The sequence below is a fragment of the Micromys minutus genome (genome assembly GCF_963924665.1).
Source record: "Micromys minutus genome assembly, chromosome: 20".
In the NCBI taxonomy this organism is placed as follows: Eukaryota; Metazoa; Chordata; class Mammalia; order Rodentia; family Muridae; genus Micromys; species Micromys minutus.
The window spans coordinates 18,079,230-18,102,057 of NC_137955.1; the positions used below are offsets into that span (position 1 = coordinate 18,079,230).

Genomic DNA, 22,828 nt, shown 5'->3' on the forward strand with positions numbered 1-22,828 from the left:
CTGACATTTGATATTTTACAAGGTGACTACCAAAACCATCTCTTCTCCAGAGCAATGAGAAATTTCATTCCATTTCTAAAATTACTCATCTGAAATTGTTTCCCAATGACGCTTATCTACTCTATTTTGGGAGCACGTGACTGGAGAACTGCATTCACAATGAGAAACATCCACTGGTACATCCTGCAACGTGACTCAAGATGAAACCCATTTAGTCTGACCAGCAGGTATTCATCCTGAAGGATCCAGCTCACTTCCCATTCACCAGACTTCACCGATGTCATCCCCAACCCTTCAACACATGCTTCCATGTGGCCACTACCTTGTCTTTGATGTAAGAACACATTAAGCTCCCATTATCAATATTAGTAATAAGTCTCTTACGAATTAATTTTTTTATATCTATGTTTCACCTACACTTAAAAGGGATTTGCTTCAACCTGGGCAATCAGCTATTTCTATCTCTTATAAGGAACTCAGATGTGGTTAGCTGCCTTTCTCATTAGATGTCACATTAAAAACGGAGGAAAGAAAGCCACCGAATAGCCTATTCTGAATATTAAGGTACTTTTGCTTTTCAGACTCCATTAAGTTCTTATGCGTCTCAATTAAGTAAAAGAACGGCTAATTAGATCAGTCTGCTTTCAATAGACTCAGAACTCTGCAAGGAAGATTCCAATACCTTCTGCCTAAATATCCATTTCTCAGTATGTCTGAGGATTGGGGTAGGCTTTAAATTCATCTTTATGTACTTAGAGTAAATCAAACACGTTTTGCTGTGGCTTGCTTCATATCGTGAGACCTGAGAAGCTTACTTATTCTGCAGCCATCCTCTAGAAAAAGAGAGAGAGACAAGGCAAGAACACGGTTTCGTTCAGAGATTTAAGTTGGATCAGAAGTGTTATAAGAGAAATAGACCAGGAGGAAAAAGCATCAGGTCATTTACGGTTTTAGGAATTTCATTTGGTTGGAAATCAAAGCACTTATGCAATTATAACACAATGGACTTGTCAATAACATTGTTACTGATAGAAAGTCTAAACGGATCACCAGACTGGCCAATTAAATACGTGGTGAGGACACAAACCTTACAGTCATATGACAGCGAAATTGTGTGTTGGAAAACTGTAACTAAAAGGCATCTACTAAAGCAAGCCTCTCGGCAACAAGATGTGTTCTGAGAGGAGGGTGGGAAGCTGAATTCCAGGATGAATAATATTTGTACCTCAGTGCCTTCTACTCTAGAGATTATTGTATGTAAAATTAAAGTTTTAAGTGTTCAAGAAAAGTTCCACTATCAGAGAAAAGGGGAGCCATGATATTGAATTAATTTACTGGTGGTCCCTGTATTAGCCACATGCATTCACTCTGGAACATTGGATGTCCTGGCACATCCGCTTGACTAGACCATAGGCCAACTCTTGAATGACCATAACTATTTGGCTAAAAGCTTAAAGTGTGCAAAAACTTCATTTACCAAAGAAAATAGCACTATTATATGTACCTGATGTATCTCCAAAAGCAAGAGAGATGCTTTGAGAACAGAGTCCTCACTAATCTGGTCTAGAGGAGCCATTGTGCTGTTATTTCTAAAACCCAAACAAATAATTTGACCATTGTAAATTAATGCAGTGTGGAGTTTCCAAGTTAAAAGGCTTGTCCAACTTCTCTAAATACAGGTATGCCCACTGCAGAGGTTGAATGACAAGTCGACAATGTGTCTGTCCTTTTGTCCCTATTCAGATGCTGCCCCTACCAAAGATCATGAGTCCTCTATTTTGTATAACATCCCCATAGCATGTTAAGTTCCAGGATCATGATTTAAGATGCAAACCAAAGCAAGACACAGCAAATAAACAAAAGGCAGTGCCATGTATGTTACAAATCTCTCTAGTCAGTAGAGTATTACTAAAACAACAGAAACAGTATACTCAAGAGTCATAGCCAAACGCTGCAAAGAATACAGACTAAGCGATCCACATAGAGATCTGAGGTGGGTTCAAGCAACTGATCTCGGTGGACTGGGAAGGAAGTTATCCTTACAAGAGAGTAGCCTGTACAAGTGCTCTGAGCCCTGGGGCAACCTGGTACAGCAGGGGAATTTGGTCGTTAGGGCTGGAATTAAGAAGTTCAGGGGTATACAGCAACGAAAGGGCAATTTCTGCAAGTGATCTGAGCTCCAAAGCAATAGAGTTCAGCTGGTGGGTTTGGTACTTAGGGTTGGGATTGAGGTCGGGAAAGAAGCCTGGAATCCCACGGAGACTTAGCAATGACACTATATGTGTGCAAAGATGCAAAAAAAACAAGATTCTACAATAAGCCGGCTTGACTTGTAGATATCAGTGTATGGACACAAATGTTGTCTTACACTAAATAGAATAAAAGAAAAAGAATGGGAGATCTGCCCAAGAGCTAAATATAATAAAAAGGTAACTAGTCACTGTGTATACCCAGAGTATAGCTAGTTACAGACAAAAGCGCACTGTCGTTCAGACTACCATGTCTTAACTCTCCCACCGCTGCCTTCAGTTTCCACGTGACTTGGGTGCCAGTATTTCTCCATCACTTACTTTCATTGTTTCCAATGATGTAGGTGTACAGAACCATCTAGTGCAGTAAACAGTAATTATACTTTTTAAATAAAGGGCCTTGCTACTTGCTACACAGCCTTGAATCAGCCAGACTGGCTATCCTCCTGGCTCAGCTTTCCAAGTGCCGACACCACAAGGGCATGTCCATAGCTTCTAGAGACCACTCCTTTTGCAAACTAACTGTCAAAATGAATTATTTCTTCAATGCATCTCATTTGACTTTGAAACAATATGTAACGAAGAGCCATAAAACTGTCCTTCTGCATCACGAGAGACACAGTAGAATTCCTCAAACATTTCCAAACATAACCACTGTAAAGAATTTTCTTTTAAGTTACTCCAACAGAAAATCCCAATGACCTGTGCAAGGTAGCGTATGGAAGCCGTTTACCTGAGAGAAACTGCATGTGGTCCATAGAGCTCCCTCACTGCAGACAGATCAGCTTCCAGCTGAGGATGCTTGTGCAGTTCCCCGTCATAGTTCACCTGCCAGAAAGGATGGTTCAGAACTGAGTGAAAGGAGTCAAAGGAACCAAGACAAAAGAAAAAGAGTCGTGCAGGGCACTGCAGATGAACCAACAGCACAAAGTTCTTCTATTCACTCGTGACCAGGAAACTTCATTGTCTTAAGATCAACATTAGACCTTTTGTATTTACTTCACCAAGATTCTCACTACAATCACAGTCTTCTTTTTATTCAGTGATTTTATATACATGCATATAGGTATTATGTGTATGTAATACATCTATTGAGAATGTCATGCTTCTCAGCGGTCCGGATGTATATAGAATGAAAACTATCAATCCATTCTTTAACATACAGTATTAGTATGCACATTTCAGTGGAATGCAAAGCTTTTATTCTTCATCACTTCACAGCTTTCCCATTGCTTGTGTACACACCAGAACCTCTGGTTCTGCTATGTAAGTAGCAAGCAGAAGATCAATGTATGAACCTTTGATACCAATGCCAGCAGAGTATGGTGGGTGAGAACCCACTCTTATTCAAGAGTGAATCTAGAATCCTAAAGTTGGTCAACCACAAGGTCAGTTCTATCATGGCACCCAAGAGGTGACTCATTAAATAGAAATGTTTAATCTGTTTCTTCTATTTACCTGTCTTAAACTTAGTCTTTTGTCTCTGACTGGCATGATTATCTAGAAATCTTAAAGAGCACCATGTGCGTTGAAAGAGCCTCGGCATACTTGAATACCACACAACTGACATCGTGGCTTCCTTCTCTTCATTTCTCTTATTCTGAGCTATTTACTGTGGTCTGAGGTAATCCTTTATATGACATTCATGTCTACTCAGTGTGACTTAGGACTACTGTTCCGATTTGCATCAGGTAAATCAAAGAGATGTCTGCAAGATGGAATATTCCAGTACATTATGCCTTCCAGTAGCAAAGAAAAGGGGACTGGGTTCTTTTTTTGTACTTATACTACACACTTACATCCTAGAAGACATCTCTTTCTACTTCCAATGCTTTTAGTGATCTACATTTCATTTTTAAACATCATTATCTGAAGAAATGCAAATGCTTAAAGGGGATGAATGACTGGCCAAGATTCTGGAAACTTAATGAAGCCTAAAGAGAAGCATCACACTCCCCTCTGCAAAAATGAGTGCTGTAAAGAAAAAGCAGAGTTGCAAGGCCTCCTTTGCATGCTGGTAATGTTATGGTTTGTATATGCTTAGCCCAGGGAGTGACACTATTAGAATGTGTGGCTGTGTGTGCTGTAAGTGTGTCACTGTGGGTGTGGGCTTTAAGACCCTCATCCTAGCTGCCTGGAAGCCTGTCTTCCACTAACAGACCTCCAGATGCTGATGGAGAACTATCAGCTCCTCCTGCACCATGCCTGCCTGGATGCTGCCATGTTCCCACCTTGATGATAATGGACTAACCCTCTGAACCTGTAAGCCAGCCCCAATTAAATGTTGTCCTTATAAGAATTGCCTGAGTCATGGTGTCTGTTCACAGCAGTAAAACCCTAAGACAGGTGACATGTTGTGATATGTTAGTGACAGTATTAGACAAGAGCCCAACATCTAGAAAGTTACTCCATAGATGGAAGCCTACTTAACCATGCCTTGTGTACATCTGATTTCACAAGTACTGATTTTTTATTCTCAGTATATGTCACATTCTCTTCCATACTAACTTTATCTTTAAAGGCCTATTTTCTCATATTACCCTTCCTGCCTGGACACAAACTACAAAGGCATTTAATAAAGGACGTCACAGAAACCTACTGTATAACATTCCTGATTTTAAATTTTAACATTATTCTGGAAGAATCATATGAGTTACATATCTCCTACATAACATATAAATAGGCATGCCATGTGTGCATGTTTAAAAAATCTTACTCATATATTTTCACCAAGAAACAAATATTTCTCAAAAATATTGCTAGTCAAAATTTATAAAAATCAACCATCTTCAATTTGAAACTAACAATCTATGCTTTTCATAGAAAAAACAATATTTGAAAATATTTCTTGTCAATTTGAAAATATTTCTTTGTCTGTGCGGAAGACAAAGTATACGTGCTTTCACTCTGTGAAATCTGGGTATGTGTGGTGTTCCTGAAAGTCACTGTGAGAAGGAAGGAAGGTGGCCTTGCTGGAGTGAAAGAGGAAGAAGGGGAAGGAGCAATGGAATGCTCACACTTTGATGAAAGCAAAGGGGGACTAGTGGGGAGAGGGGAAAGACCAGAACAAAGGGAAGGGTGTAAATAGGAACAGAGTAGAGGGCCTATGTGTGAGAACCTCAAAGTGAAGCCATTTCCTCGCATGCTAACCAAAATTAAATGATAAAGAAACAATGTGAAAGGCCAAATAATAACCCAAACCGAACTCCAAAACTTTTATAACTAATTAGTAGATTAATTCCAGTATATGAATCCAGTACAAAGATCTATAATGTAAGTTTGAATGGAAAATGTGTGGGAAGTGAAAAACAGATTATTCCTATTTTCTACTTACATACTGAAGTCTGCATGACTTCAGGGCTCTAGCCTTCCACTAGGACAAACATGGCTGCACGGGAAGGCAGGGCTGCTTACCTGTCCTCCATAATAAAATTCTTCAGAATCGTTGTCACCCTCCGAGTCTTCTTCCACCGTACTATTCTGCCTTGACTCCTTCAAATGACAAAGGCAATTGCTGTGGTCAAACCAGAAAGCAGCCATAACAGACGGGTTTGGGCATAATGAGTGGGCTGTAAACATAACACACAGTTGGTGCAGTACGACTTCAAGAGAGTGAAAAGAGGGACAAAGGTGACACCGCAGAAGTTTACTGAAAATAAACCTTCCTAACCTTCCAGATGCTAATACCTGCACGTTCACAGTTGGTGCACAGTACACACTGTGTATAATAACGTATGCTTGCAGCTCCTCTCTGATACAGTATTTGACAGGCTCACACTAGTTCAGCTCTTCCTTATTAAAAGTTCATCTGCGCTATTTATCCAAGCTGATTTTCACTTCCAGGGACAACACAACAATATGAAAGAGGAAAGTTGGGATGCAATGATACAAAAAATTCAAATTATACAACTAAATATGAATCCTAATACAAAGAGAACTTTCAGTATACAGGAATGATTTGCTTAGAAACTCAGATTTTGAAATGGTGTTTAATTGAATATGCTTTAACTTGATATCTGAGTTTTTAGTTAACTGAGCCAAACATCTCTCACATATCTCAAGTACAATTAAAATTCACGCTAATATTTCTATGTCTGTCATGATTAGCAAAGATTTTTTAATATTAGAGGAGAAGAAGAGGAGGGGGGAAAGAGGAAGAGGAGGAAGAAGGAAAGAAGGAAAGAAGAAAGAAAGAAAGAAAGAAAGAAAGAAAGAAAGAAAGAAAGAAAGAAAGAAAGAAAGAAAGGGAAAAGAAGAAAAAGGAAGAGCAGGAGGAAGAAGAACAGGAAAAGAAAAAGAAAGAAAAAAAATCAGCATTTCCTTTGGATTCAGAACTCCATCCATCTGTGTTGCTAATCATGGCTAAATCTCAAGTTTTTAAGAAAACCAAGCAGGATTCTGGATCAGATGAAATTCTGGCAGGTTTGGGTCAATGCCAGCTTTATTAAAGCAGTAATTTTCACAGTGGACAATGGAAGGACACTCCAGTGAATGGTAGGACACTAACAGCAAGCAAGCAAGGAACCAAACAAGTTTAACTTTCAGCTGAGAAACTGTTGTTTCATTGTGCTTGTGATTTCTTTGCTTGACAGCTATTCATAGATCACAGGAAAAAAAGGGCAAGGATATGAAACAGATTTGTTTTAAGTTTTTAAAATAGATTAAATACCACTAGAATATAATTCTATGCATGTGTCTATGTTACAATGGTTTAAAAGTCCACTGTATGTGGCTGTGTATGCTATTTTATGGATTGTCTTTTTAATTTTTTAAAAACTGTTTATTGGATACTTTATTTATTTACATTTGAAATGTTACTCCCTCTCCTGATTTCCCCTCCGCAAACCCTCTATCCCATTCCCCCTTTTCTTGCTCCCCACTCCTGCCCCATCACCCTAGCATTCCCTTCCACAGGACCAAGGGCCTCCTTTCCCATTAATGATTAAAGCATATGGGTGTTTCTCTGTCAGCCATATTGCTATATATGAAGGATAAAGAATTATATGACATGCATATTGTATTTATTTAAGCTCTTTTCTATCAATTTAGCAGACACTTTTTCTTCGGGTTAATCATAACATCATGCAAAATGGCATGACTCTGTTTTATTCACCATAAACAACTGTAATGTAATTATGGTACTAAATACAAATACGTGGTAAATATCAAACACTATGCAAATAAAAGACATGAGTAAAATGTAATTTACATACCTCCCCATTTTCCTTTTGTAATTTAGATCTTATGGACAAACAACAGTTAATATCATTTGTTTTTCTTAGTTCTGCAAGAAAGGATTTTTAAAATTACTCTGGATCCAAGTGTGTTATTTGTTAAACTTTCACGAGTTCCTAGACAAATAGGTTCTAGGCTTTTCTCCCCCTTTTGTGAAAGAAGTGATGTTTTGATAGACCACACAGAAGCTTCTGGTTTTTTATTATGCCTATAAAGGTTAACCAGTTAAAGAGCAAGCAGAGATTTCAACTCTTACTACTCACTTCAAGGCAGCCTGAGTGGCCGAGGTGTTCTGTAGTTCTAGTGGAGCTCTACTGTGCTAATCCCGACCCCAACCATCAAAGTACTGTGTAGCTACATCACAGCTGTAACTGTTACTATTAGGAATCACCGGGTAAATATCTGTTTAGTCGGATGTCTGATATACGACTCCTGTGAACGGTCCTTTGAACCTCCCAAAGGGGTCATGACCCACAGGTTGAGGACAGTTGCTGTATTCAGTCTGTCTAGCAGTGTCATTGTGGGTAAAAATACTTTCAGAAGTCATAGTGACGTGATATATTTAAACATTGTGGAAAAGCTAATATGCTATAGACATAAAATTGTATACATATATATATTTCTGGGAGGAAAATATATAAAAATTTGCTATATTGAAAACAAAAAGCATCTAAGCAATCAGTTTTAAGTCATAAGCAATGGTAATAAAACTGTAGCACTAGAGTTACCTGTTGCTATTCTGTGGAAAATGACAGGGATCGGGTCCGTAGTGACTAGTACATCCTCATCGTTTTCTGAACTTGACACATATGTATTGTCTGCAAAGAAATATGAGTAAAGACACAGCATAATCAGTGCACATCCGCTACAAAAGCAACACGATTATATCTTCGTCGCTTTAATCCAATTCTCATTAAGGGCACACTGCTGTTCTCCAAGGAAAAGGAACCAAACGCTCTCCTTGGTGTAAATTAAGCATTAGACTACGGATTTTTCAAAGGTGCCCATAGCTTCTCACAGATGTAGAGATTATAGATTGAAAGTATTCAAAAGCATGCTTTTCTTCTGTCAGGGGGGAGGGTTTAAGACAGAGTCTCTCTATGTAGCCTTTAAAGTTAGCATCCTCCTGCCTCTGTTTCTTAAAGGCTCTTCTTGACCTGGCTCCTCATACACTTCTAATATAGCCTAAAGAAACAGATCGTTGGAATGTAGCTGTTTGGCTCCTTTCACAGGACCACTGTCTGCTCAGCATCAATGTCTATTTTAAAAGGCAGGTACACAGCTGACGGGTAACTAAGGGACATTTGATGTGTTGTTGTTGTTGTTGTTTTAACTCAAAACTAAACACACTGGCCACACACCTGCAATCCCAACACAAGAGACTGGCAAGGGAGGGTCATTAAGTTTGAGGCCAGCCTTCTTTACATAAGTTTACTGCTGAGATTTGTCAACTCTATACAAATCAGAGTTATACGGGAAGAGAGGACCACATTTAAAGAATTGGTTTTTTAAGATTCATCTGTGGCCGTGTCTGTGGGCATTATCTTGACGAATACTTTATAGCAGAAGAAGGGTCCATCACTCAGCCCACTGGGCAGGGGTCCTGTGTTATCTGAGAAATCCATTAGAGCAATGTAGTAATCAGCATCCTTTCAGAATTCCTGCCTCTGCTCCTGCTCCAGTCTCTGCCCTGACTTCCCTCAATTCCAGACTGTGGTCGTGACACATAAGCCAAATAAACCTTTTCTTCCCTGAGTTGCTTTCGGGCATGTTGTTTATCACAGCAGTAGAAAGAAATCCAGGACATGTGGGGAGACCCTATCTAAAACAAAAATATCAGTAAGGGAAGGGCAGAATCTAGGCAGCAATTTGCTGAAATTGCAGTCTCCATATTGCTGCAACGTAAGCTGCTATTAAGTCTCATCAGAATCATTCTTCTATAAATTAATTTTCTCTAAATGTTCCATACACTGAACATTAAATTCTTTAAATCCTTACGTTTCCATTCGCTATGTTTGCTTCTAGAACAAAATGTGTCAATGTACCTATTTCTCCAATAAATACATACTTTTAAGTATGGTAAAATAATGTTATAATAATACAACCCACAGTGGTTTGTCTACCTTCGTCGTTAATGATTGAAGAGCATCTATAAGACTCCCAACTCATTAACAACTATTCCTTAGTACAGACTTTCAAGATGGCTGAGTGTGGAAGGAGTTTTGCTACCAAGTCTGATGATATGGGTTCAATTCCCAGCACTCCCATGTCCTCTGACCTGCACATACATGCACGGTACACGCACATACATACACACACACACACACACACACACACACACACACACACACGCAGACACAATGCACACATAAAAACATATGGATCATATATAATATATATATATATATATATATATATATATATATACATATGTAGTATACATGCATGTATGTATCCGTGTACATGCAGGATGTGATGGCATCTTAACATCAGCACTCAGGAAGCAGAGGCAGGATCATCTCTGTGAGGTTAAAGTGTCCTGGGACATGACTGTGAGTTCCTGCGTAGTCCGGACTATACAGTAAGACCCAGCCTCAAAGCACAAACCGATAATTAAAATAAGATAAGCGTAAAATACTCTAAATTCAAATTTCTTATAACACAACCAATGCTAACTTACTAAAAATAAAACACCCTCAACAAATAGAAACATGGATCAATTTCCATTCATATAACTGAAATGACATATCATTAAAAAACCATTGAGACAGGTTGTAATAATATTGTGTCAGAACAGTGAGAATGTGACTTTTAATTGATAGACTTGAGTCATTGTGGCTCCCTGTCTCCTTCAATTTTTAATTATTTAAAATACACACACACACACACACACACACACACACACACACACACGTACACGTACACACACACAGAGAGAGAGGGGGGGGAGGGAGGGAGGGAGGGAAGGAGGGAGGGAGGGAGGAAGAGAAAACACAGCAGAAGACTCTCCGTGAAAAAGAGGCTTTATTAAGTTATCATCAGGGAGATGGAATGATATAGACCAAATACCAACAAGGCAAGTCTGCCACACCACTCTAATTAGCATTAACCACAAGCTGGGTGTAGTGGCTATTCCTGGCTGTCAATTTGACTACATCTGGAATGAAGTGCAATCCAGAATTGGAGGGCACACCTGTGATGCAGTTCTTGAGGCTTGAAAGACACAAGTTTCTGACCTGGATCTCGGAAGGGAAATCTTGAGGCATAGTGGCCATGAAAATGTTGGGCCTAGGCAAAGTATTACATGCCTTTAATCCCAAGACTGAGGCAAGGTGATCTGTGAGTTCAAGGTCAGCCTGGAACAAAGAAAGTTCCAGATACAGGCATAGTGGTTACACACCTTTAATCGGGACCACACCTTCTGCAGGAGGCCTACATCAGGACATTGGAAGAAGGAAGATTCACTCTTCGACTGTGAAGGCTTACTTGCCAGCACCTCTGTTGGGACCTACTTCCTTCAGGATGCCAGCTTATACAGAAGACCAGCTGAAACAACTAGCCTTGTGGGAATGAGCAACTATTAGATTCTTGGACTTCCCATCCACAGCTGCCCATTGTTGGGTTATTTGGACTACAGACTGTAAATCATCACAAGAAATTCCCTCAATATAGAACGACATTCAATAAGTTCTGTGACTCTAGAGAACCCTGACTAATACTCTAGACTCAGCAGAAAAGAGATGGGAAATTCAGTTACCATAAAAGATAAGCCTCCTCACTAGAGAAAGTGTTTTACACGGAGTAGCAGAGCCAACCTATGACTTGCATTGCACACACCTCCATCACCATCACCACAAACAACATCTTCTCAGTAAGACTCATGGAAGCCAGTAGGTCACCTCGTGGTTTAATTTCATTTTTAAGAATGACCTTGTATCTATGCCATTACGTGTGCTCGATTCCTTAAAAAACCTGACTCTAAGTCTTCATTTCACAGACACAGACTATGAACTAAGTGTTCAGTGATGGTCTGACTGGGCGGAACGAAGCTGTAAACTGACAGCTGTTCCTAGGGACCGAAGTGAGTGTGGCACACATCTCCAGACAGGGGGATCAGGAGGACAAACTCAGGGCAAAGGGAACCATACCAACAAGACTCGGTGGTCAGCTAATCCTTGACCAACCCATCCTCAAAAGGTAGTTAATTAAGCCCAGAGACACTACCAGATGGAATTAGTGAAGGCAGTACCAAGAGTATTGAATTTAGTAATTAGCACAAAAACAGTAAAAGAAATGCTTTCTTTAAAAGACTTTTAAACACAAGGAAAGGCCCCATAAACCAAACCCCAGCTTGGGAAGAGAAGAGCAAATATAACCAACACAGCTGAGAACAGAGGATATCCACAGATGCAGAAGCTATTCTTTACAATAATAGACAAATAGAATAAAATAAGTTTTCTTAAAGAAACAAGGCAGATATTTCAACAACATGGGAACTTTTCAAAAAGGCCCTCGGGAAAATATTTACAGAGACGAATCAATAAGCATGATCGTACTCTTCGTCTATAAAGACAGGCCTGGGCAGGCTTCCTTGCTGGCTCTAGACATGCTCAAAGCCAGGAGGTTCCATTAGCATCTTGCAGTCCATAATGCCAAGTGCGAAACAAAGCGCACCCAGTTCCAACAGGTAACAGCAGGATGCTGAATGACGTAACCTTGTTAAAGGAGGAAATGATTCCTCAACAGAGGTCAAGTAAAAATCGAATACATTCAGTCATCATTAATGTCCAAAACACAGTGCGGAAATAAAAAGACGATGCCTTGATTTGACAAGTAGAGACAAGTTACTTTGGGTACAAAGCTGCCAAATTTTCTATTATTAAATTTTTTCCAGAAATTCTAAGAAGTTTGTGGGTGGGGGAGGTACGGCTGTTATGAAGGAAAAACAAACATAATTTTATATAACAGCGTCAATCTGAAAAGTGAAACATTAACTTACAAGTATCAAATAAATCTTTATTAAAAGTTAATAAAATGGGAAAATCTGTCACACTGATGCTCACTCCGGAGCCCCGGAAATCGTTGCACTGACCCCCAGAAGCAACATTACCACAGTTGAGATGCGGAGGGTTTATAACCACATCCATGTCCCTCCAGAGCATGGTTTGATTTCTTCAGCACATGTTCTTTCCATGTGAGTATCATATTTGGTATTATTTCCTGTCACCCATAATGGCCTTAGGAATTAGACTGAACCGAAAGTAGCACTTGGTGCCTGATTTCTGTGTTGTGTCTGATATACCAAAGCTCAGCCTCAACACTTAAAGCAGGATACACAAACCCACTTCTCCCACTGGAAAACTGAGACCTGACTCTAATCAAGATCAAACAGATATCTAAATTCTGATACCTTGTGGAAATGAAATTATTTGGGGGATTTACTAAAGTCTTGCTCCAAGGTGAGACTTTAGCAAAAAGAAAATACAAATTAAAAGCCAGTGTTTTATTTAAAAATTTCTAATATTATTGGCTGAGGAGACGAATCGGCACTGAAGAACACTGGCTGCTCTTCCAGAGAGCCTGAGTTCAATTCCCAGAACCCACATGGCGGCTCACAACCATCTAGGACGCTAGTCCTGGGGAAGACACCACCTCCTTCTGGCCTCCACAGGCATTGCATACTAGTCCTGGGGAAGACAGCACCTCCTTCTGGCCTCCACAGGCATTGCATACTAGTCCTGGGGAAGACAGCACCTCCTTCTGGCCTCCACAGGCATTGCATACACATGACGCACAAACACACATGCAGGCAAAACACGGAAGTACATAAAAAAATTTCCTTCCAATTGATAGTTAAGCGTGTTGCTCAGTGGCCAAGCATTTGTCTGGCAGGCGCAAGACTGTGTTCGATCCCCAAGACTACAAAAGGAAGTAAGCTAAAAATAAAACGTCAGGGCCTGGGAAAGTGACCCAGTCGTAAAGAACACTGGCTGTTCTCCAGAACTTAGATTCAATTCGAAGCACCACCTGTAACACTAGTCCCAGGTGATCCAACACGAATCCACCTGGTGTGCATACGTGCATGCAGGCAGAGCATCAACACAGCTAAAGTAAAATAAATATGTATTTTTAATTAAATATACATTATTTAAGTTTTTACACCTAGCCAAGTTATATTTCCAAGCCGCATTCCAATGGCTTGAGAAAAAAAAAGAAAGAAAGAAAAAGAATAAATAAAAAAGAAAAAGCCAACAAAGTATTACCTCTTCACCACCAGAGGGAGCTACACAATGGGGCCACTTGGTTTTTACTACACTACATCACTACAAGTAAATCAGAGATTCTCTGTGGGAAACATACCTTGCAGTTACTTCTTTTAAACAATTTTTTCTGTGGGTATACATGTGTGTGTGTGTGTGCATGTGTGTTGCATGTTGTGTGTTGCATGCTCATTTATTGAGATAGGGTCTCTCTGTAACCCTAGCAATTCTGGAAATCACTATGTTGGCCAGACTGGCCTTGAACTTGAAAACATTCACCTACTTCTGCTTCCTGCGTGCTGGGATCAAAGGTGTGCCCCCACCACACCCAGCCGGTGTGAGTTTACTTTTAAAGATAAGCAGTATTCTTAACTTTTTAGGAAGATCTTGTCAAAACATTTCTTCAGCAGTTAATTCTTTCCTGTGTCCATTTGCAGTAAGCACTTAATATATTTTTTTATAAGGAGGCTGTCGTGAAAGTCAGGGAGAATGCCTACATCAGGAAAACACATTTGATTTGGGGCCCGGTGTTAGAATCTCCAAATCAACAAGATTCCTCTGTCTTTATGTGTCCTCTGCCAGTGGTTCACGGTCCCCCACATGTACACGTGTTCCAAATCTCCAGACCAACAACACGGCCACAAGTGCTTACTGGAACTGGAAGGGAGAGCATACCTGGATAGTCTTCTGAAACGTGCACTGAGTAGGATACACTGTAAAGACAGGGAAAAGAGAGAGGCTGCCGTTACTGTGGGAAGAGGCATGCTTTTACACAAGAAAACACAACCCCCGGGGCCCATCTATTCATACAAATGCAAGTGTGAGCACACTGCTTGCACAGACCTCGAGGCTGAGGTAAAGGGAACACAGGAAACAGGAGATGTGGATGCGGGTATTGGTAGGTCTTCCCAATCCCCCCTAAAACAGTCATTAACGTCCCGGTGGCTCCCCACAATGAGTAATTGTTTCTTGGTTCTGATTCCCCCCGAATCTTCTTTCCATACCAGAGAGCATGTTCTGTAGTTAGGACTGAATTCAAGAATTTAAGCTGTATATATATGTTGCTGAGGCTGGACCTTGGGACCTTGTATACACTAGATACTCTGCCACCCAGATGTGCTCCCAAACCGAGTCTATTTTTAACATTGCTTCCCCACAAGTGATTTTTCAAAACAAATATATAGCATTTGAGTTAAAACTGATGAGACCATAGATGTATGCTAACTAAGTTATTCTTCTTAATCCAGTCTTTAAAACCATTATAATAAACAAAATGCTTTCAGTTCTGAGGACTACACTGCTTCAAGAAAAGAAATTAAAATGTATGTCAACAATTTCCCACCTCTTTTCACAGGAACCCTTGTGCCTCTACAATCTTATTTCAGATGAGACATTAAGGTATTCAACCCGTTCATTTTTCTATGTCTACTTGTTTATTTTTCTATGTCTACACACAAGACTACAAATGCTGTGAGATCCAAGCTCCACACTTATTCACATCAGTCCATAGTCAACTGTTTTAGTGTGTAGCACCCAGAACTCATAGGATAGTAGCCCTTTAAATGGGTTACTGGAGTGGTACAGAAAAGATATGTGACTGGTCCTAAAGAAAATTCTGCCGCTCAATTAATAAGTCAAGAAACCAATCACGTTCACGTGAAATCATATTTATGCAGAACAATCAAAGAAGACGACATGGTTGACTAATTCAGAGAAGCATAAAATCACGCCATCAACACAGTAGAAAAGTGCCTGGGTGGTAGACAGCCAAGTTGTTTACTTTTTACTTGGAAGTAAGTGTGATTCTCACAGGGATGCAAGGAACGTACAAGGGCACATGCATCTTCCACCCAGTCATAAGATGCTGCTTACATCTTATAACACGTACAACACCAAACCCTAGGAATAGGCATTAGAGTGTGTGGGCTGTTCTGTGTCATTCTGCCATGCATATGACACATAGGCACTATACAATCAGGACCCAGAGCTATTTACCTATTTGTCACCCCTTCACCTTAGTATCCCTAGCTCCATGAAGCCACAAATGGGTTCTCCAGTAGGTCTCCAATTTTGTCATCTCCAGTGTGTGTGGGGTGTGTGTGTGTGTGTGTGTGTGTGTGTGTGTTTTCATGCACACAACTGGAAAGTAAGAAGAAGGAAAATGTAAATTATCACCCTACCATAGTAGTAAAGTGAGAGCACGGCAGTGGGGTGTACAGAGAGGAGGTAAGAAGATGGGAACAAATGGCAGATGCCAAGCCCTAGGCAGACCCTCAGCTTTAGAAATCAAGACTCTGAAAGAGGTAGAATATCCACGTCACTGGTACCTTAACCTTGGTAGGGTAAATAAATACTGTGACCCAATGTGAGCTCACTCCCTCGTGGTTCACTAGCTAACACAGTGGGAGTCTACTACAGTGCAACAAAATTCTTGCGGATCAGTCTACCCCTTCTAATGGGGCAGTTCTATATGACAGAGAACCCAGGCACCTGGACAAAGATCATACCCAATTCCAAGTTGAATCCATTTCCACCACCCTACGGTCTCAACCGCATCACTTGACCTCATTTTCACTCCAATCAATGTTTAAATGTCAAACGAACCCTCAACACATTCTCTGTCTTTGCCCAGTCTGGGAGCCTGCTATAGACTAGCATGAGCCCTGCTCTTGTTTGGAGACTTAGCTAGGTGATACAAAAAGAGTCCCTTATACAAAATCAACTTCACTTTCAGTTTAAAGAGATTGGAGAGTCTGCGTGTATGCCCCCCGAGTCTTCTGTAAGGCTTGGTGGGAGGTCTTATCCCACCTGTCAATCAGCAGAAGGAATCTGAGCACAGCACAGCTCTGGTTCTTTCTGTCTTAGTTTTTTCTGTGGAGATGTGGTCTCAGGGAACTCAAGCTAGCCTCGGGATCAGTATGTAACCCAGGGAGAGTTTGACATAGTCCCTTGTACTGGGCCCCATCTCCAGAATGTTAGGATCACCACACTGAGCCTCAAGCATGGAAATTAACAGGAGTTTTACACGAATGAATGTTTTCTGGAGAATTAAATTTGATTTATGAAAAATAGGAATATATTGCATTCATCAGAAAGTAAAACTAAGACTGACAATTTTACTTTAAGGTGCTAATGGCCTCATAATAATAGGGGACAGTCCCATGTTCACGACCATGCCTGATTTCTCAAGAATCAAACAGAAAACAAAAGCCTTGCAGAATGAATCATCAGCTCCCTGACCTAAAGCTTAATTTTTGGATGAATACCAGGAGGAAAATCACCAGGCCTGTAAAATCTTAATCAGTTTCACTCTGTAGCTTACAGAATTCTAAGGGAAACAATCCAGTACAAGCCGACTTGGATGATTAAGCTCAAGGCTCTGATGGGTAGGGCCAAATGGGTGGCAGGCAGTGGCGGAGGTAAGGCAGAGAGCAAAGCTTAAGTAGCTTTCAGAGTAGGGCTGGAATATATTGTACATAATGAATGCTGTACGCCCTGCAAGTGGCATACCGGCAAACTCAAAGGGTGACAGCAGAAAATCCTGAAGCAAGCTCTAGACTCAGGGGGGAAATGCCCTCATAGTCCTGGACGGTGCTGTGTTATGAATACATTAAAAAGCTTTGTCAGAGAACTTCAGGTCAGTTGACATGTTGTTTGGTATAATCTATATATGGACCACAGCTTGAGGTTCTGCGGGTCAGAAGTATAAGCTGGAATCCATAAATTTTTTCCTATTGTGTAATTCCTCTGATAGTATTTGGCCCGAGGAAAGACTCCGCTCCGCGGCAGAGCCAGAAGGCCATCAGAAAAGAGCCTTCAAATGTCCTGCCTACACCTCACCTTACACGTGGGTTTTACTCTTTCTACTGGAACGATTCCCAGAGTCATTCCTGCATTTTGATTCATCATTTGCGCCTTATAACCTTCTTCCTCCTGAATCACCCAATGGAGAGGCAAAAGATTAAACTTGCTCCACATGCCCACATTCCTGGCCTTAAGAAGACTATTAGACAATAGTAGAAAAAGGACAGTTTGGTGTTCAAATTTAAATCCAGGCAGGAATACGGGGAGAGACCCTGTCACAAAATAACAATAATGCACAATAAGAATGATATTATTTTAAAAAAAGAAACGTAAAAGAGAAGCATGGAGGTTTAGATGAGGGATGCTTGAGTTGTGTATCAATACTTGGGTATCCAATTCACGGCACTCTGGGGAGGTCTGGGAGGTGCGTCCTTGCTACGTGAAATTATGCCACTGGAAGTGGACTTGGTGACCCTCTGTGCTTGCAGTTCAAGATGTGAGCTGTCAGCTAGCTGTGACAGTCACCATGACTGCCACTTTCTCGGTAAACTCTTAGCCTTCTGGAACCGTAAGCTGGGTGAACCCCTTCCTTTGGTAAGCTGCTTTGGTCACAGGGTTTTATCGCTGCACAGGAAAGGTAGCTGACGCACGAGGTAATGGAAGACAGCATCTTAAACTAGAAGTGTGAACCCAGAATAAGGAATGAGGAAAACTTAGACTCAGAAGACATGTGCTGAATGTAATACCTGTGTTCTGTAATATTCTATTTAAAAAAAACCCCAAACACTATGGATCTCTGCAGAGCAAAACTCCTGCATACTGACTTTTCTTCCCCCCACAAGACCAAAGGTTTAACAGAACAAGCAGCATTTAGGATTGTCCTGTGTTCTGCCTCTTTTGCCTCCTCCCTGAAATCTAAAGCATGTTTCCTCATAACAGAGCCCTGAAAACTCTCAGCTTTCTCATTACATCACATTCCTAGAATTCATACAAGGGAAAGAAAAATGCAGAAATTAATGCAGGTCCCAAGCTTCTTTGCTCAGCTGGACATGGGAGGCTGAAAATCAACTGAAACCACCTTCACTGCTGTCATGTGTCCTGAGGCTTCTGCCCCCTTTGTGCTTCTGAGGGAACTAGACCCACCCCAGGCTCACCTCCCCCCCCCCGCCGCCCCTCCCCCTGTGCTTTAGGGACTATTCGGAGCATAGTTTGCCTGTTTGATCCCTTTCAAGACCCACAACATTCACCTTTTCATTCATCATCATGTATCATTTTCCACGAAAGCTTTCACCATTTACCTAAGTCAACAGGCCAGTGCCCCACCCCCATCCTTCAACAATCATTAGCATGATCCCTGTGTGGTGTCAGGATTAGGAGATTCTAGAGCACTTTCACACTTCACTGTACCCTGCCATTTCCCAGGTCAATAGGACATCATGACAATGTTAGGCGACAGAGACTCAGGTCTCATTCACCTCACCTCCCTCCCCAGACCCTGAAGGGAGAACTGTGCTCTTGGACAAAGTCAGCCCTTTGCGTTCTGAGACTCCCCAGGCTCGACTCCTCCACCATTTGCACTTCTCTGGCCTTCACTGGGCTGCCTCTGGGTTTCAGTCCAGCCTCTGCCTGACTCCAGAGAAATACTCTCTACAGCACTTTTAGTTCCTTTGCTGTGAAACTCCAACCTTGCCCCAAAAGCTCCAAATGACTGACTGAGTTGCAGCTCCAAATTGGTAGATTGAGTTGTGCTTGGCACTGTCCCCAGACCCCTGAAAGCTGCCCCAAGGACAGCGACACCGAAGTGTGTAAGCACACATGAACACACAAGGCCCTTAACATCAGTTATTAAAGGCTTTGCCTAGTGACCCAAGACCCTACATTTCACTCACCCTGGTTTCTCTACTCTAAATCGTAACAAATTTCTAAAACCTATAAAAATTTGCCCTCTGGCTGTCAAATCATTTTATTTCATATTAAGGTAAAGGAGACTGTCATTTGGCTACTCCCTTGGGCATTTCAACCATTTCTCCCACCAGTGACCCACATACTGACTTACAGTACCTGTATCCACATAGACGGAGACAAACATCTCCCATTTTGGCCAAGCCTAACCTACCAATATGCTAGAAAGGTCTCATAAACCCACAGCCCATTTGGAATTTCTATTCTATTAGTCTCACAATTCTATAATTTATAATAATGATGCCATTATAAAAGTGGGAGGGATCTAACTACAAAGATATGAAGAAAAACACTACTTAGAATAAACAAATGAAGGCTGATGAGAGATAGCTAAGCTGGTAAAGGCACTAATCACCAAACAATGCAAGCTTAATGACCTAAGTTTGATCCCCAGAACCAACATGGAGGAGGAAGGAGAGAAGCTATTATGAGTAAAATTCTATACTCATGATGTGGTACACATACACACGTGCACAGTAATGATGGCATGTTAACAGCCCAACTGTTTTGTATGTGCATGATTATAACCCTAGGCCAACTTAAAAGGCAGTGGGAGAGAAGATTTTGTTTACAAGGCAAGGTCTTACATAGCCCAGGCCTTAAACTCCATGTATACCTAAGGATGGCCTTGAACTTGTAATCTTACTTCCAACTCGGCGTGCTGAGGTGGCACGTCAGTTTTATGCAGCGCTAAGGACTGAACTCAGGCTTAGGACCTGGCCAGCAAGCATTGTACCAGCTGAGTTACATCCTTTCCCTGACAATATTTTTTAAATCTGGGATCCTGGAACGTAGGAGATGGAGACAAGAAGATATGGGGTTCGAATAATCTGCAGCAAAAGGAGAAAGTAGTCATTTCTTAAGCAGGTATTTCCGATGCAGTAAAATAAATGCATTTGGTATGATGAGACACGTTTCCATTATATATATATATATATATATATGTATGTATGTATGTATGTATGTATGTATGTATGTATGTATATTTATTTATTTATTTGTTTGTTTGTTTATTTATTTATTTACAGAACACTGCATGGGAAGAGTGGTCCTCTCTCCCGCCCTAAGTTTCTGAATGAAAGTCTTCCTGCATATCGGAATTACTTTAGTCAGTACAACTACACTGTGTCGTGAGGTGAGACGCTAGAGCTGTTCACACAAGCCATTTACACTGCAGCCATGCTGGGTGACAGGCATTGCTCCATGGCAGTGGTGGCTCCAGGGACATCACTGATTCCTCTTCTCCCCAAGAAAAAGCAGGACCCTTGACTTCATCATGGGGAGTTTTCACAGCAGGTATTAATGGTTCTGGAAGTCTCCATATTCAACTGCAGAGAGGCTTAATCAGGATCCTGAATGAAGGATTCTTTTCCCCTCCCACACTATTTTCCTCCTTTCTACTCCTTTCTTTTCGACCTTACACACTAACATTCCAATTTGTACCATTCATTACTAAGGATCTCTCTCTCTCTCTCTCTCTCTCTCTCTCTCTCTCTCTCTCTCTCTCTCTCTCTCTCTCTCTCACACACACACACACACACACACACACACCGGATCGTATTGACTTGAATTCTCAGTTGGCACACTGCCACAGTGGATTGTGCCAAGCGATCATCAGTCAGCACTTCTCCGCTTCAACCTCTACGAAGAACGCATGAGACAGTGCATGTTTGAAAATCAGGGAAGACCAGAAACACAAATTACTCGGAAAATACTATTGTTACTCCTACAAAGCACTATTTGTCTGGTGTATACCACATGCACCTTCAGGACTCAATCCCAGGCCAAGTTGCTCACAAACTTCCCTGAGCAGCAAGTCAGAAGAGTAGATTCCTTTCTGTAGGTACCACTCGACCTGGACACTGAATCCCCTCCAGACCTCGGGGGAAGAACGACCATTTAATTCACCAATTTCAGGGCCAACGCATGATGGCATGTCATTCAGAATCACGTGATTCTGAAGATGGAAGGATGCACAGATCATATTTTTCAAAAGGCCTTAACATAATACCATAGCAATTCCTTAACTGAGGGAGTGTTTAAATTTTTATAAAAACATGGCCTCCAACCGCACACACTGTGCCCATAGGCACAATCACCACACACAGTGAGTTTCAGACCTCGATACCAAGTGTATTTCTGGACCACTTGTGATGTGAAAACGTAGACTGGCCTTTGGATGTCACCATTACGGCATCTCTGTAAGGAACGAGTCTACAAAACGATGGGAGCAGGTGCCTTGCAGCGCTCCCTAGGGTGTGAACTAAAACCCAGTGGAGCACCAGACAGGAGGACTTAATAAATAAGTTAGAAAAATGGAAGCATCAGTTATTCTCTGTCCAGTTTCTATAGCAACTCAACATGAATTAGCAAGTTACGTGTCAGGAGTGTACTATACATTAACGTTTTTATGTAAACTGCTACCATTTTGAAAAGGTGTAGTGAAAGGAATATCATTTCTCTTGAACGGAAGTCGCCAGTGTCAGATGGGAAACTGACTGGGAATTGTTTAAATATCACATATTCCACACAAGGGATAAGCACACTAAGTTAAACCCACTAGTTTAACCTTGTGGGTTTATATATAACAAACGATTCCCTGTCCTCTCAGCAAATGTCTGCCCTGCCTTTCCTCGGATACAAGACTCTTGGATAGACGTTTTCACTGTAGGAAACACATCTTTGAGCTAATTAAATAATTAGTCCCCCACAAAAAGACTGGAGATACTGTGCAAACGTTAAAGTAGTCAATCATAGATATTCCTATTTCCAGAAGGTTTTGATAATTTTTAGACATGTTATACTTTGAAGAGATGAAGTAACATGACCAACATAAATAAATGCTTTTTCTGTGTGTTTTTAAAGTGAGAGTCCAGTGGCAGCTTCTATTTCTCACTTCTGGACCACGGGTCAACACTGAGTCTTCTAAGAGAGAGTCCTCTGAGTGGGGTTGAATTGGAAAGCACCCGGGACACTGTAATTATTAACATTGTTGCTTTGAGGAGTGTGGTCGTTTCTTTCCTTGATCACATCTGCAGTCACAAGAGTCGGCAGAATATGTGAACAGAGAGGGAGAAAGAAGCAGGTGCAAATTCACCAAGAGATAAATGCCAGCCAGGTACAGTCGCACAAAACTTTACTACCAGCACTGGGGAGATAGAGGATGGCCTATCTCTGTGAGTTCAAGGCCAGCATGGTCCACTAAGTGAGATCGGGAACAACCAGAGCCTGAGACCCTGTCTCAAAACAAACAAAACAGACACACAAATACACAGACAGAGAGACAAAGATATCCCAGGGCTGGAGTATAGCTAAGAA

At 41.1% G+C, this 22,828-nt stretch overlaps 1 protein-coding gene across 1 annotated transcript in view; it reads right to left on the reverse strand.

The window, feature by feature from the left end:
- Positions 1-22,828, reverse strand: part of PARP8 (poly(ADP-ribose) polymerase family member 8) — a 166,492-nt gene that overhangs the window by 58,964 nt on the left and 84,700 nt on the right. Inside the window, exons 4-8 of the mRNA XM_080933512.1 lie at positions 14,420-14,457; positions 8,213-8,302; positions 7,463-7,533; positions 5,664-5,741; positions 2,983-3,077 (exon numbers count right to left, since the gene is read on the reverse strand). Of these exons, the coding sequence (XP_080789638.1) occupies positions 2,983-3,077; positions 5,664-5,741; positions 7,463-7,533; positions 8,213-8,302; positions 14,420-14,457 (372 nt within the window). The remainder of the gene's footprint in view (positions 1-2,982; positions 3,078-5,663; positions 5,742-7,462; positions 7,534-8,212; positions 8,303-14,419; positions 14,458-22,828) is intronic.